Source organism: Solea solea, chromosome 8, assembly GCF_958295425.1.
Source record: "Solea solea chromosome 8, fSolSol10.1, whole genome shotgun sequence".
NCBI classification, from domain to species: Eukaryota; Metazoa; Chordata; class Actinopteri; order Pleuronectiformes; family Soleidae; genus Solea; species Solea solea.
In genome coordinates this window covers 13,667,341-13,684,226 of record NC_081141.1, presented here as the reverse complement: position 1 = coordinate 13,684,226, position 16,886 = coordinate 13,667,341, and the positions used below count along the sequence as shown (strand labels likewise).

Here is a 16,886-nt window from a genome sequence, read left to right as displayed (position 1 = left end):
GCTCTTAGCGCAGTGTTTTGTGTTCCTGTCTTTAATCGTCCATTATGCATGGAGAAAGTTTTTTGCCAATATTAGAAGTATTTAATATATACGAGTTGTGTTTGGGCAGTATTTAACCATTCATACAGGCCAATTATACACTTACACAAACATAGTATATCTAGTTTCTCCCAATAATCCCTCCTAACTGTTACACACTGGACCTGGTGTTTTGTCACAAATGGTCAGTATTGTTTTTCTCTCCACATCTAAACTTAAAGATTTTATATACTTACATAAATTGTTTTCACAGTCTCAGCGAACAGTGAGCAGAGGTCTCAAACACGCGGCCTGAGGACCGCAAGATTAATTTTGCATCATAAATACTAGTTTATATTTTGAGCTATTTGTCCTTCCATTATCAAAGTAACCACTTTTATTTTGAAATGTTATGCAATATGATCATAAATATTATTACTTTTCTCAAAAAGTTTTTTTTCACTTGACCTGCCCCCGACTGACCAAACTAGATGATAGATAAATAGAGCCTCTTTTTTTTTCGTCTTGGCGGCCACATTTTTGTGGCATGCTACAACACTAATCTGCCTCCTCTGCCTCTTTTCTTCTTGTATTTCCTCATGCCTGTCCTTTGGGGAATAATTCAGACATTTAAATGGGGTAATAATTTAAATTGCTGTGTGGTCAGCTTTAAGTGGCTTCAATCATGAGGCTGCTAACACAGAGGGAGGAAGAGAAAGCTTTGCTCTTGGAAGAGGTTTGTGCCTCATTGCTATACTGTCCACTTAGAAAACCGTTTCCCCCTTCCTTCCCCCTACACACCTTTTTTATCTCCCCTTCTCTGAGTGGAACAAATTATATAGCTACCAACCTAATGGGATTAGGGTGGTAGCTCTGTGTCCCTCCCGCTCTTCCCTCCTCTCTTGTCTTCTTTCCTTTCTTTCAAAAGCTCGAGTTCACCCCGAAGTCCCCCTCTTCTGGGGCACTTCCTTTGGGGAAAACACAAGTGGTCCATCTAAATGAGCTGCTGTAGAGAGGTAAAGGTATAAATGGAGGATTCTCAGAGCCTCATTCAGCTTATTTGGCCTCTTACTGTTAACAGCTATTTGTTGCTAAAATCCTATTGGCTCTGGTCTTGTGTGTAAGGTGACCTTTATTCAACGTCTGTTTGCTCTTAAGGCCAAATGAAGCATTAATAGCTGCAGTTTTGCTGCTTTATCATCACAAGGCGTCCGGGCAGCTGAGCACAGATAATGGCGAGGCCCCCAGATTAGCATGCTTGATATCCCTGGTGATAAATGACACTGAAGCCGGTTAATCAGCCTAAACTCTGATGGCACCATATTAACCCATGATAAACAATGAGGCCAGCTGAGAGCACATGAGGATCACAAAAGACTGGCAGCGTTCGGGCCAGCTGGGGTTAAGATGCTCAACAGATGGACATGAATATAGTGTCATTTAGTATTTTGCTGTTTTTAATTACAGAAACTCTCTGACAAAAGTTGTAGTTGTAGCATAAAATATTTGCATTACAATGAATGTCCAGTTCACACCAGGACATAGCATATTTAAGTTCATCTTTGTGCTAGATGTAAATACACACAGAAATCAGATTTTTGATAAAACACAAAGCTTTGAGATTTAATTGGACCATGGACCTGTTGAACATATTAACCTAACACTTGGCCTGTTTTCATTTTAGTTTGACTAATGCTTAGACAAAGTATTATTATATGAAAAATGTCTGGTTGCAATGTATATTTAAGAGAAGCCAAAAGAAAATGAGTGTTTTATTTCTTATCAGATTAGTTGCAGATCAGTTTTGTCATATGGCTATCAATCAGTTAAATGCCAGAAGGTGTAATTATGAGAAAGTTGGTACTGTATGGTATTTCTAGTATCTGTGCCTACTGTGCCTGCTGTGATTAATGATTGATTTGAGCTTGGTTTGAATGCGTATAACAGTATTCTCATGTATATGCAGAGTTTCTCAGCCACCTGTTGGTCCCACAGTGCTGCTAATGACATCAATCATGACATACTGATCAGTTTAGAGATAAACTACCTTCAGAAGCGGCGCGGTTCAATAATGCATTTAAAACATTGAATGGAAAACATCTTATCTTTTGAGGGTTGTTTTATGCACACTGTGTGGTCAAACTCCCGGAGGCTGGCAGGCGTCTTTCCCGTTCCCCATGATGTTTGTCTGTCTTTTGTTCCCATCACCTGAACCATGACACAGCTGGGACTACAGCCCCAGAGATGAAAATGTGGCTCATCAGGGAGTGCTGACTGAGTTTGGAAAGTCCGTAACGCATAGTCTAGTTAAAATGAAACTGGTGTAATTCGTCATACTTATTAGGGGGGGAAAGGGTTGCATGGGGAGAAAGAGATACTTGCTGATGTGATGCTGCTCTACTGTAATTGAACTCAGAAGAACACAACAAGAGTTTACTACATTATTCATAGATGCTGGAATCATTAATAAAGTTGTTTCAGAAAGTGTAAAAACAGGCTTGCTCGAGATTAAAAGGGATAAAAGTGAGGTGTAAATGTGCCAGTTATACAATATCTTGAAATCTGCCTTGATCTCTGCAACCTCTGAAGAAACAAACGCCTAAATGATCCTACAGAAGAAGTCTGATGGACCTGATCTGGTCTGCTTATTCCTATCAATACTTTAATTTACTAAATGCTTTTCAAAACATTTTTGTTATTGATTATTATTTATACTTTGCAAGAAAAGACATTTAAGATCATTATCTGCTGGTGTAACAGAAGAGGACACGGTATAAGATGAGGCAGATGACTCACTGTGGCGACCCCTGAAGGGAGAAGAAGATCTGTGGACATATTTATGTTTAATGCCTTCCCTCCCTGTGCTATAATCTAACATAATGTGGCCTGGCACTGATTCACACCATCAGTTGTCCAGCAGCTCAAGTGTTTGGGGCGATCTGAACAAAAACAAAAGACATACCTGATGTTGATATCTGAGCAGCAGCAGGATGTCCATGTTACTGTCAATCACAGCCATCATCAAACACCACATAATTAATCCCACAGAATATGTTTTATAGTTCTTTTTGCCGTGTTTTGTTCTGTTCTTTTTTTAGTCAAAGAAGGCCTGGCTCTGAGCTTGGTTCTGTGTCTCCTGCAGTTTAATGAAAGACCTTTATCTCCCTCATTCAGACTGTCTTGAGTTTAATTAGCATGTTCTTCATTATCTGGCTGTTGTCAGAGGAGAAGGGCAGGGGCAGATCTCCTTGGTCTGTCTCCCAAAGGTCAGCAGAGTGGGCTCACTTGGCACAAAAGCAAACATAGGAGCAGTTAAGATGGGGAATTTCTCTCACACTGGCTCTTTGAGCGAGCCGACCACAGGGGTGAAAGTTCTGGCCGTGACGTTTTCTGTACAGTCTTCTCACAGACTTCGTTTGAGTTAAGCGTTTGAAGTTCAAATTAATTTCTTCTTTGTTAAGAAATAACCCAAACCCTCTTTTTGTTTGTTTTTATTCACATTGTGTACAACTAACAACTATATTCATCAATCAAATAATCTGCATTTTATAATTTTTGTAGCTCATTGTTTATTCTCAAAGTAATGGAAAATAGCCATTATAATATCTCCAAGTTTTTTGTTATCTTGTTATTTTACTTGTACGCTTTCTCTGTTATATATCTTTATATAGAGATACATGTTTTATTTCTACATTGTTAGATCTAATGTTTTCCTTTACTCAATCATTTAATTCTTATCAATAGGAACAAATAATCTCAACAGAATGGTCCTTGGCCGTCATTACACTTCTGCTCAACGTGACATGTTTTGAGTTTAGTTTGCATGGAGCCTCACTGAGGCTTCCCTGCACGGGGCAGGAGGTGATGTTCACCAGCCCATGGCGACTCCACTCGAGCTAAACAAATAAGTGGCTCCAGCCTGTCCTTGGTCAAGTGCAGGCTGGATAGAGGAGGGCATGTGTGGGGGAGGGAGGGAGGGAGGGAGGAAGGGAGAGAGGGAGGATGACAGAGTCTGAATTAGGGAGAGGGAGGACAAAGACAGAGTGTAACAGTCTGTCCCTGTGTGCAGTAAGAGCAGTGGACGTTTAGAAGTATTCACGGGCACATCGAACAAGGTAGATGGAGAGAGGCCGAGCTAGTAGAACTTAAGAGACCAAATCCTCAGAGGATGTTTTTGTGCATCTTTGACTCTGCTGCTGTTTGGGAACTGGCTCCAGAATCGACAGTGTTGGTAAGAGAGGCTGCAGAAATTGGACCTCATGAGTGCTTTTAAAGTCTTTGAAAGTGTACCGTTGATTTGGAAGGCATGAGTTAAAAGGTCTAAGTTTCATTTACCGTACATGTTTAATAATACTTAAGTTTTAGAAATGATATCACTCATTTAATCATTCAGTGGATTGGTAGAATTATTAAATGACTTTTATAAAATTGTAAATTGATGGTCTCTGGGTTTTGGACAGATTGGACCATACCAAAAATAAATCAAGTTCAATAAGTAATCTTGGAAAAAGTTAATAGGAACATTATGGTTACAGATTAATGCATCCATGCTGAATTTACATGTACAGGTATTTTTATTAATACAAAATTAGAATTTAAATCCAGTGAATTTTATTTACCAACAACATCTTCTTCTATCGTTTGGAGTTCAGTTTGGAGTCAAAATACATGCTCTCTGGATTGGAGCAATTTTTCCTCAAGGGGGCGATGTTGTCAGCAGAAGGAGTTGCTGTGTTTAGGGGGAAAGTGATGGGAAGCATTGACATAATTGTTGCTCGGATGGAATGCAGGCTGCAGGAGCAGAAAGGTCTGATTTACTATACACTATCGTTTCAGTAAAGGGCAAAGTTAACATCCCCTTTACATGCAAGTACCTTAAAGAACAGTCCATTAGATGAGTGAAAGCAGCACTCTGATACCTTAAGGTTTGATCCTTACATGTGTTATTACTTGAAATTAGCTGAAGGCTTAATCTGTTCGAACCAGTAAAAGATGAGAGAAACTGATGGCAACTTGGCTAAAACTTGCAACTTAGAAAAAAGATACCCAGACTTTTTATGACTCTTCTATTGCAGTCAAAAAAGTAGATGTAATTTATATTTACCTTTTTATTGTTGTAGGTTTTTGAAGTCTTAACTTTAAGCTACCCACTGGAGAACAGATTCAGTCGGCTCCTGTTAAACCTGTAAATGTTTCACCTTGTTTGCATTTGACAGTCTCGCACCAAATTCTTACAAGGTGACGCTGAAGCTCTAAAAAACAGCTGTCACGTCACATCACTCAACCCAGTAAAGCGCAGTCTGCAAATGGAGATGAAGACACTATTCTCAAATGTGGACTCTTGTCCCAGGGTATTCATAGAGACTATATGACTGCAAAATGTAATTTGTTTAGGGAAGGATGCATGACTGCATGTATCTATCGATCTATCATATTTTTTTAGCTGCTGCTTGTTTACTTCAGCATAACTTGCTTGGTTGACAATGTTTTTTTTATTTTCTTGTTACTTTAACAAACATTGTGACGTGATCTGTATCTCTGATTAACCCGCTGTTGCCTCCGCTCACACTCTGGAAGTCAACATTTCTATATCCTGCCTAAACCTCCACCACATTTGCAATGCATTTTCTGTGGAACCTGTAAACAGTACAGCATGCTTTAGATTTGAGACGGGATTTAAACGTCTCTGCATGTGTCTCACAGATGGTTCGATCTGAGCCTCTGTAATTTTGTCTGCCCCAGAGAGGCCATCATTTTTTTACGCTCACAAACTCAGATTCTATCATTTCCCCATCTTGAAAAAAAACAAGCTCTTACTTCCTGAAAGAGATAAAAATGAGGTGAAAATGGTCAGCGAGAGATGAGTGATAGCTGGCAACATAATGACAGGGTTGTATGTATGATTTTCCTTTTTTTTTAATTTTATTTCCATAATTGTCATAATTGTACAAATGCCTTTTCCCAATTGCTATGTTTATCCTCTTGCACAAGTCTGAAGAGAAAGAATAGCACAGAGCTGAAAGTGACAGCACCAGAAATAACTTGATGCATGAGCTGCTGTGCTGTTTTGGTTTGATGCTTGGTGTACTACTGTTTCGGAGCCCATTTTAGAAAGGTAAAGGTTTTGTTTTGAGAATTTTATGTGCAGGAACCATAACCTTAACACAGGATTTTAACATTTGGCATGCATCCTTTGTATTTTACTGTACGTCTTTGCCTTTTGAAAGGAGTGCAATCCATAGTTTGGAATGGCTTAAATGAAAGTACACAGACATGACTTTTGCGTTGCTTTTTCATGGGAGATTATTTTATCTTGGATTCATTTATCCTTAATTAGTCCCAATATGGGAACATTTGCAACAATGACAACTGACACCTATTGTGTGCCTTACTGAGTTAATACTGGACTCTTAGATTCATCAGAAACACTTCTCGAAAATAAATGATAATGCTGCTTTGTTAATTGAAATTCTGTTGTTGTATTCAGAAGATGTTCTCTGCTGTTTAAAAGTGACTCTATAAATCAGGTGAATGGGTTGTTATGACATTTAGTTCATACGTTCATGGCCCCCAGAGGAGGAATTGCGACAAGATTAATGTGATGTCAACATTTCATCGAGTGCAGTAATCCAGTCAAAAGCACGCTTTGTCCAATACTTTTGGTGTTTCACCAAATACCTGCACGCTAACACACTAGACTAAGTTAAGTATAGCCTGGCAGTGCTGTTAACATTGCTGTGGACCAGTGACGCTCCAACTATTCTTTTCCAGAAAAAGCGTTGTCATCATCCTTCTAAAGTTGGGAAGTCTGTACTTTTAGCTACAAGTGGCTGGAAGTGTTTCTTGTCCTCTTTTGACCCTGTGACTTTAATAGAGCGGGGGAGAATGCCACCCTCCTCACAGTAACTTCATGAAGTAGAAGACAAAATTCCTCTAAAGTTCTCCCTCTTTGCAGGGATAATTGAAATGCTTCAAGGCAAGCTTTCCTCAGTTGAACTCAGCAGGTTCACACAGGACAAGCCGGGGTCAATACCATGGTCAACGCTGCCAAATGGTAGTGTACGTCAGCAGTGGGACATCTAACCTCCTCACTCGCGACCTGCGTCTTCTCTGCAGCTGGCACAGCAGCTTCTCCTCCAACGCATCAAAGGCGTTTCCTAACGAGGGCCAGATGCCAGAGCAGAGATGAGTATCCAGTAGCCTCTGTCTGCTGTGCATTCATGCTGACATACTCAATGTACACATTAGCTCCAGCAAAGACGCAAATCTAGATATTTGAGATGTTGTCCCATAATAAAAGCCAACTGTACACAACTATGCTGCGTATATCCTGAATGGAGAAATGCTGTGAATTCTGCTGCACAAACAGTTTGCATTTTCATGTCACTGAGCTTTTTATGGTGCTCTGAATAAAATGAAAAAAAAAAAAAAAAAGAATAACCCAGTTCCTCTCGTGGCTTTTTCCCTCCATTGAAGCTGTACCCTCGGCTTTTATTAGGGGAAAAACAACCCTGTTGAATATTCAGCACAGCGGGTTTGCAACCTTTTACGGCCCTCTCTCAACTTCTCGTACTCTTTTCTGTTGACACACTAGTTACAAAACGTGAACTTTGGGTTTTTATTGCAGTGGAAAATGTGAATTGTCGCACCACACATCCTATTAAGACGACTTTGTGGTCAGTTTATTTAGCAAACAAACGGGTCTAGACAGCCATGCATGGCATTCAAGCCTGTGTGAGTGTAGATTGGACTTCGTATAGTGAAGTTTTACTATCTTTAGTAAACCCTGTATCCCCATTTGTCTTGTTGCAGGTATATGGCCATAAGTCATCACAGGATTTTAAAGCTGTGGTGTTGAGACTGTCATACATAATAGAACATAATATTGACTAAGGAGAAGCATTAAATCATGTGTTTTCCCTTTGCCTTTGTTATAAAACTTATACCGTTTAATGTGTTCATGTGACAGCTCCATGCACTTTTAAATGTTGGATTCAATCATTAGTTGGATCCCGGATTTAACACTTGTTAACGCTTGAGGTCCTTTATATATATATACACTAGAAGAATCTCGAGCTACAACAATTCTCAGTTACATGAATAGTTTAGCAACAGAGGGTGCTTTTTACTTGACTAATCAAGAAACCAACATAATATGCTCTCAAAGCTTAAAATATGAACTATTTGGTAATTTTTTGAGCTCTGTTATAAGTTTTTCATCTTATTGTGAGTCAATAAAATGATACAGACTCAGTAGTTTGCCTTTTTAAAAGTAGTTTTGTATTAATAATAGACAAAAAAACATGACATGTGACTTATTACCTGCAGGGCCTAAGCTGATAGTGTGCATCTGTTTTTGATTTTCTTTCATAATGAGCTGCTTGTATATCAGAATGAATCGTGTAGGCATGTTTCTTTTAAGAGGACGGACACACACACCTCAATCACTCACTGTCACTGAAAGCCAAACGTGTGTCTTGTATTTATGTAACAGCTGAGAAGGAACAAAACAAGTTGTTCTGGTTTGTGTTGACTTGTGCAGTTGGACTCTGCAGTTCCACTGTAGTTGCTTGTTCAGAAAGCGTGTGATTGCTGTTCAGATCAGATCGGCTTATAAGTCTATTTGTCCTCTTCAGTATATGGTGAGTCATGACATGTTTGTATGGACCTTGTTCAGATGAAAAGATCAATTTGTAAAGATTTTGGATTTGTCTGCATGGTCACAGGCACTGAGTGTTGGGCCTTTTCCCTGGGGAACATGTTGATGACAGGTTTTTTGTGTGAGCTAAATGATTATTCTAAGTTGTTGAAAATATACTACGGTTATGCTACAGTAAACAGGAAATGCTGTTGAGTAATACGCTTCCACACTGGGCTGGGACAACTGGAAAGTTTTCAACCAGTTTAAATATTTAGGTGTTTTGACAAATATTTAGGTTTCACTTAGAAAAATGACTGGCAGCTCAATCCATGAAAAATAATTAGTCGTTTGAATTTGTTTGACATTAACTATTGCAATTCATGTCTCTCCATCCCATTGTTATATATACAATATTACTGTATATCAAACAGAAGTGGTTAAATAAAATATAGATTTGTTTATGATGACTCATTGGTTTTGGTCTCATCTGTAGTGGTTCTCCATGAGGCAGTCTCACCTCAGCCTGGATAAGATTTGGTGATTTTGGCATTTTGTTTATTTGTCGCCTTCACCTTCAGCTTCTGTGTTGGTTAATAAGTGACCACGTTTGAAAAGACTTTTCCATTACGTGCTATTGTGTGGCACATTAGCCGTTTGTCAGGCGTGAGTTGAAGGTCAGCGGGGCTGAAGAGTGGCCGGAGGTTGTTAACCACATTAGTTCTCCATGCGTTTCACCTGGAGGCCCAGCTGAGGGGCCGGTTCTACTCAAACAGCCTTAAAGTCCTGTTTCCTCTTATAGGACACAGATCGTTTGGCTGTCATCTGAGGAAGCTGTCTAATCTTAGCCGTGAAACTTATCCCATCGCTCTGGGGGCTTGCTGGGTGTAGGCTTGTTGTTGGGGGGCTTGTAGACTCAGTCGTGTGTTTGCTACCTGCGTTCAGTGGGAGGAAGTTAGAATGAGATTTTCAGGTAAGCTGCATGGGCGGATTGTTGTAGCAGAAGATCTTTTTATTGTGTTTAAAAAAAAAAATCAAGGTTAACGTGCAATTATCAACACGTGGGGTCATATCAGTCAGTGTATGTGTGCTGTAGGTGTGATTATGCGTCAGATCCTGCAGGCCTCAGCTTGCAGAATTCAACACTTCACAATAACAGTATGTTTTCACTGTAAACTCCATGTGATTCCAAGGACAAAAAGATTCTGAACAACAGGAATTCAACAATTAAACACCCAGAAAGACAATGTAATAAGGTGCAGGAGCTCATGCATGTGACACTTAACGTTGACTCTTCAGTTTGTCCACCCTGTTTTTACTGGGTTATTATGCAACCACTTAAAAGCTCAGGTCTTCCTAGGAATATAGACAGAAATACCAGTTTGTCTTTGTCAATCATTAATGGGTCATCATGTCACTGTGCACAAATGACTTGGAGAACCTTAACAGAAGAGGGTTTTTAGTTTCTAACATGGTGAGATGCAGACTATTGGGCTCTAGTTTAAGTCAGTCAAACCTCCTGCAGTTTGATTATTTACTATGTAACTTATCATAGTGGCGAGCTAAAGAACTTAACCATCCTCTATTTAAAGTAACCTTAAGTTTATAGTATTTCTTCTTGTAGTATTCCATACAGAAATATTAATATTTTTCACTTTAGCTGACCAGTGATGGACACAATCAGTACAAAGGCATAATATTTAGGTTTTGCCACCTTTTAATTGGAAGGACAGAATCTATAGGGTCTCTAAATGTTATTTTATTTACTTTGTCTGAGGATTTCTGGCTCCTTCCTTCAGGTTTGAGTTCTGGCAGCCAATGGAACTGGACATTTGGGAGATGTTTGGTCAGTCTGATGTGTTTTTTCATTGTTTCTTTTGCATGGAGTTTTTAAAATCAACATGTTTTGAAAGCTGCATATGTATGTTAATGGTAGCCAGCATGACATGTTTTTACTTGCTTTATGTCCACTTCATCCTCTGTACTTAGGTTGTTGCTTGCGTCACTTCTTGGAGTAGAATGAAATGGAAGGCTTTATTGTCATTGTATATATTTATTATAACAAAAGGCTCCTCCCATCGGTGCTGCAAAACACATAAATCATGCATTCCTACCATAAAAAAACAAGGCAGGGAAAAGGGTGTAACTATAAATATAATATAAATGGCTGCATTCAGCTGCAGCTTCAACAGCATCACTGTCACTGGTTTAAATATCAAACAGGCCTGCGGTGGTTTGTTCCACCAGCTTTAAATAATTAACATGAAGATTGGGCTTTGAATCAAACCTAAATCTATTAAACCTGTTGATAGTTTTTGTTGTGGCCCAACATGACAGCACTGGAGAAATAGCGCCCTCTTGTTCTTCTCCACTTAAAAGCTGAAGGTTCTTACAAACATGTAAAATACAGTTTACACCAGGAGGCAATATGTAATAATTTGCTGTTGTTGTTGTTTGACATATTTTAGCAGGCGACGCAGCTCAGACATGAAGGAGGGACCAAGCTGTGCCCATAAACATGGCTGCAGTTTATTTGGGTGCTGGAAACCGTTCAGTGTGCTCTGTGTAATGCGGGGTTCATATGCGTCTATAATAGTGTTGCGATGACGGATGGTTAGTATTTAGACACATCACCAGAGTGGCATGGCTGTGCTTCTTTATTTGGGTGCGCACTGTAAACATGGATTTACATGTGCAGCAGATGAGGGAATGGGTAATGGATGACGAGACTTGTTATGTCGCCTCATGTTCCATATCGATCAGAGGACCGCCATTGATCACACTGAAATCCAATCGTAGATGCTGCAATTGAATTTTTTGGATTTTTTCGTTTCATTTTTGATTGTTCTATGTTTTGCGACGATAAAATAGTTTGAATCCTTTCATATTTAGTTTTCATCTAAAGTATGAAGCAATATTTAAGCATGTCTTAAATATTATATTAAATTCAAATTGCAATATGTCCAAACAAAAAAAAGAAAAATAAATTCCATATTTTACCCCAGATGTTCAGCCATAATGACAACCTGCAGGGAAATTGATGAACCATTTCTTCGTACTTCTGCTCCTTCAAAGTAACAGTACACTTGTACTAGACTCACTGTTGCTACAGCAAACATGTCGTTTTGCGAGCACATTTTTTTATCAGTCATTTAAACTGATTTCAGTCAGTATGACAGTATATTTACGGTACACCCTTTTCTCTCAGTGCTGGTAACAAACTTTCATAGCATAAGATCAGGGGTTCAGGCTTCAGAGTGACAGTGAAATAGGCTCAGGAAGTGACCAATTAAGATGATTTTGAAGTTGTTTTAATGTGAAAAAGTTGCATAACGTTGCTTAAAGTATGCCATGTAGATGTAAAAATAATGCGCAAAACTTGTTAATTCTCATCAGTGAACTTTTATCCATTTTAGTATATATAAGTGTACGATATCAAAGTGGACACTTACTGTTCCCCTCTGAAAAAGTGCTGCTCTGAGAGAGAAGGTAAATATAGCCTGACCTCTCCATTTCTATTAAAAGGGCCCTTGGTGTTTTGCTTTTTGAAATTATCAGAGGAAACCTTGTCTGCGTCTTTTCTCTCCAGATGCTTCTTAGAAACCACTGACCTCTCTGACGACGTTCTTCCCCCATGTTTGCTTGTTTTTTCATATGAAGAGAACAGCTCTTTTGTTCCTGCTCATAATGTTTCCATTGATAATGAGCAGCGCTCTGCACACAGGACCTCTCTATGTTCACAAATGTCAGATGCAAACACACCTGCGTGAAAATGCAGAGGGTCAGCACTGGCGATCACGTTAAGTGGGCTCAGTTTTCACAGAGAGACGCTCTTGTTTAAAATGCATACTTTGGATGGAGGTCCATCATTTGGACTTGAGGAAGATAAATGCTTTTCTAAAGTAGTGAAAGTGCAGCATTTTCATGTTTACATTGTCGTTTGATTGACAGGGAACTAGGTCTGGTAAAAACTAAACCATTAATTTTTTTCACAAGTTAATATTAGGGTTTGCTACTGTTTTCTTAGAATCCTAATTTATCAAATGTGTCTTGCTTGGACACAATATGGCATTGAAAACATTATTCTGGGCTCTGATCTGTGCCCCTTTTTCATTATTCGTGTTACCATGTTACCAAAAACATGAAGTTGAGTTGAACATGAGTTTCCTCCTCTTGCTGCTGATGTTGCTCTTAATGAGACTCTGATCACTAACATGATGTGTGAGTAAATGTTTGCTGTGTTTTGTCTCAGATTGCAGGTTGCATGGTAATCTGGACTTGATGCATGGCAGTTGCATGACCGCACTAGGTCTTGTTTTGGGACTGACTGAGAGCATACGGCTGCAGCCATGGCTCAAACCGTGCACGTGAATGGCAATGGCTCAGGTAACGAACCCTTTGTTGTTTTATTTATTTTACCTGCTTCTGTTATTTTTGTGTTGTGTGTATTTGCTTTAGCATATTGTTTTAGAATTGTTTTATATGAAGCTAATCTCATTCTCTGTCTTGTGTGAATTTAAATGATTGGTCTTACAGTTGTCGAAGATGTACGTAGTGGGAATCAGGTGTTACTCTAGTTGACCTCACTAACATGTGTGCTTTTTCTATGTTATATTCTTTATGAATTATTCCTACATGTCAAGTGAACCCTTAACTACCTCATGAGCATATGTGCTCATCCTGAATAAATAAAACGTAGCTGGACAGCGATACAATGGGGCTACATACTTGCAGGAATGTTAAACATTAGCTTATGTCTCCTCGCTAAGTTGCTTCTGTACCTCTCTGGTGTTCTGGGTGCACTTGAATTGCACACATGTAGAGAAGATTTCCACGCCACAGTGTGAGGTGAATGCTGTCAGCCGAGGCGCAGCTCTGAGCACACACCTGCAGGCGTCTCACATTCCTGTGCAGACTAACTGGCGAGAGTGACTCTTCTTACTTCCACATCCCTCCAGGAATGCACAGCATGCAGCACACTTGCACACCGGCACATCAACATGATGTCTGCACATCAACATTGTGTCCGCCTCTAAGATGATATCTTTTTAGCGTGGCTGTCTCGTCAAGAAATACATTTGGATTCACTCCAAACGTTTCAACCCAGCAGGGTTTAATTTTTTATTTTAGTTTTTACAGAATGAAAAAAAACAACCCCAGAGGAATGCCACGCTAACGGTGCTAACCAGTTCCCCATTCAAACTGTAAAAATCGCACCCCTGCAGTGTTGGCGGTTAACTGGCCAAATTTCTCACTCACTGCACTGAAAGAATTCCATGGCTATTAAACTTCAATAATAGCCATGTTGAAGTTTTAGTGTTGGTTTGCTCCAGACCTGAACCCACTGCTGTGGTAATATTCTCTGTGATCAATCGAGTGATTGATCAGATTAGTTGAGCATCACGACTGTTCAGTCTTTTATTTAATATGAAAAACTGAACATGTAGGATGCAAAGTGTTGAAAATGTAGTTAAGTTAGTCTAATACTTATTTCTTGTCTTTTCTTGTCTTTTACCTTACCTTAAGTATGTGTGCATTTAAGCACACATACTTCTTGGAGATTTTCTTATTTCTGGATTTCTATTGGTCCTTTAGCATTGGCCTGTCACCAAATCTAGAATATGCAGGGAAATGATATTTCTGTAGCTCAGTTATTGTAAACTTGGGGTGATTACAGCTGATCTCAACCTAACTGGCCACCAACAGTTTGCAAACTTTGCATAATGTTGTCAAAATATGGCTAAATATTTACAGAAGGACACAAATTCCTGAATGTGATGATAGAAAAATGGAAAACCCTGCAGAGGCTGAGGCTTTACTTGAAGCAGACCAGTTGGCTTTGGCCTGACATGAACATCAGTCAGTTGTGGACAGACTGATGGGTCGGCCCCCTGCAGCTCATTCAGACCCACTGGAGTGTTTTTGTTTCTGCAGTGACGACAGACCCAGCTGCCACTTAAATACCCCCATGGTACTGTTTCTGTTCTGTTTGTGTGTGTTTATGTAAGTGCTGCCAGACTCTCATTGTCTTTGTACAACAGTGTCTGGTGAATTAATGTAGTTGTTGTGGTTTGTTTAAGTGTGACTGTGTCTAATTGTGTAGGAATCTGTTCATTGTCTGGATTTGAAATGCGCTTCTGCAGCCAGCTGAGCAGAACAGTACGCGATAGTGTACGCGTCTCTGGCAGTGGTGCTGCAAACCAGGGTATAAGGTATTTAATGGAAAATAAGGTATTTGACTGGTGCCAGCCGTCATTCAATCGTTGTCTGCTGCTTTATCCTCTACATGAGGGTTGCGCAGGGCTTGATCCCAGCTGACACGCACAGTGTACGCCCTGGACAGGACGCCAGTCCATCGCAGGGCTAAATCGCAGAGACAAACAACCATTTGCTCTCACACTCACACCTATGGTCAATTAACAGTGTCCAATTAATCTCTGCATGTTTTTGGACTGTGGAAGGAAACTGGAGAAACTGGAGAAAATGCACACACGGGTCTTCTTGCTGTAAGGCAACAGTACTAGCCACTATGCCACTGTGTGGCCTGTTGCCAGCCTCTTTTTTTTTTATGACTGAACCAAAATAGGGTTCAACAGAGCAGTAGAATCTCACATTAGTCTGGGATGAGAATCACTTATTTTACCTGTATAAACTTTAAATTGAATGAGGAGATCAACCATTATTTGTTGTAGCAGAAATTCTGCAGCAGCCATTTAGAACCGTGCTCTGCAGGATTCATAATCCACATATCTTTGGAGGGAGTTTTTTTGTTTTTTTGTTTTTTTGTCGCCTGTCGATGAGAAAGGACCAAAATGGGTGCCTCACTGTTTGCAGAGGAAGCCCAAACATTTCCTCCAGGCTGCATCATCATGTACAGAGTTAAGTTGTTGAATTTGGCAGCAGCGTCTGGCTCAGTCATGCGAGTTTGTTGAAGAAACTAATAGACCAGTGAGCAGCTCGGCTCGGTCTGCTCAGCCCCTGCTCACTTGGAAAAGGTCAGGAATGTGCAGTTTAATGTACTCATTGTTTTGTTGTTTGGTTTCTTTTTGTTTTTTTACATACAGTAGATGGATGTCTCCTGCAGTTACTTGTGTTGGCCTGCTGCAGTTTGGGCATTGATCATGAGTAATTAGGTGCTAACAGCTCACAGGGAGAGCCAGGAAATACCAGGCTGGGTGTATGAGAAAGGGACTTTGTGTGTGCATATGTGCCCCCTCCACCCAGGCACTTGCATCATGCATTGCTGTCAGTCGGTGTAAAGCCCCGACTGTGAGCATTTCACTTTTTTATTGCACTCTTCAGAGTGTGTGTTGAGACCAGTCAGACCGCATAATGTCACTGTCTGATGAGCTTGTAGGTTTGTATAAAGAAATATGTTGACATTCTCCTCTGCAAGGTTTAATTTCTCACTGTTCTTACGTGAAAGTGATGTACTGATGTAAAGCATAGCTCTCAAACACACTTGATTCATCAAATGTGTCCAGTCATCATATGCTCCACAGGAGCTGTGAAGCATATTTTAAGTTTGATAGACGTGTACTGATCAGGCAAGATACTGCGAATCCTCCCCTTAGGTTTGTGGCATTGTATAAAGGTTGAGTGCCAAGTTGTGAAATGCTATTTTAGACTGTTGACATGGTGCTTATATAATATTTAGGGCAGTAATTAAACGTCTGTTATTGACCAAACTGTTTTTAATACATGTATGTATTGATGTGCTTCAGGTTTAAAGGATCTTATGATGAAGTCTGCACATTGTTTATTGGATAAAAAAAACAAACCAAGCCAAAAATACTCTGTTTAATGAGCCACAGTATATTGACACACTCTATGATTTGCTTTGTCTCAGTCCAACAAACCGTAAGGAGCTCAGAATGTGGCGTATTTGCTGTTAAAAATAGACATAGACAATAGACCTTACACATGTCCTGAAATATCTAAATGCAACATGTGCAATAAATGAAACACTCTGAAGCGTCTCAGATGTATAATCCAGTTATAGATGAAGCTACTTTTAACCTCAACTGTTTTTCTCCCACTTTTATAGACTGGTGTGTTTTTAGAAGTATCTTAGATACTAGCTTGGCTTTGTCACACTGTTGTTGCTCAGTTTGGGAAAACGTCTTGAGAAAGTCTCAGGGTATCACTTCTGTCGATTGTGCGAACATTCTTATTTATGTGATTGTAAATAATATCAGACAACCCTGCATATTCTGGCCACGTCAGTGTT

At 39.7% G+C, this 16,886-nt stretch overlaps 1 protein-coding gene across 5 annotated transcripts in view; it reads left to right on the top strand.

Moving 5' to 3' along the window:
* The window catches only part of kank1a (KN motif and ankyrin repeat domains 1a), a 78,227-nt gene that overhangs the window by 12,747 nt on the left and 48,594 nt on the right, over positions 1-16,886 (top strand). For 3 of the 5 annotated variants that reach the window (XM_058636612.1, XM_058636611.1, XM_058636613.1), the window contains exon 2: positions 12,909-13,042. In XM_058636612.1, the coding sequence (XP_058492595.1) occupies positions 13,006-13,042 (37 nt within the window). In that variant the 5' untranslated portion in view covers positions 12,909-13,005. Of the gene's footprint in view, positions 1-8,562; positions 8,661-9,523; positions 9,630-10,455; positions 10,503-12,908; positions 13,043-16,886 lie in introns of those variants that run through there. The other 2 variants (XM_058636614.1, XM_058636615.1) reach the window with 2 other exon arrangements.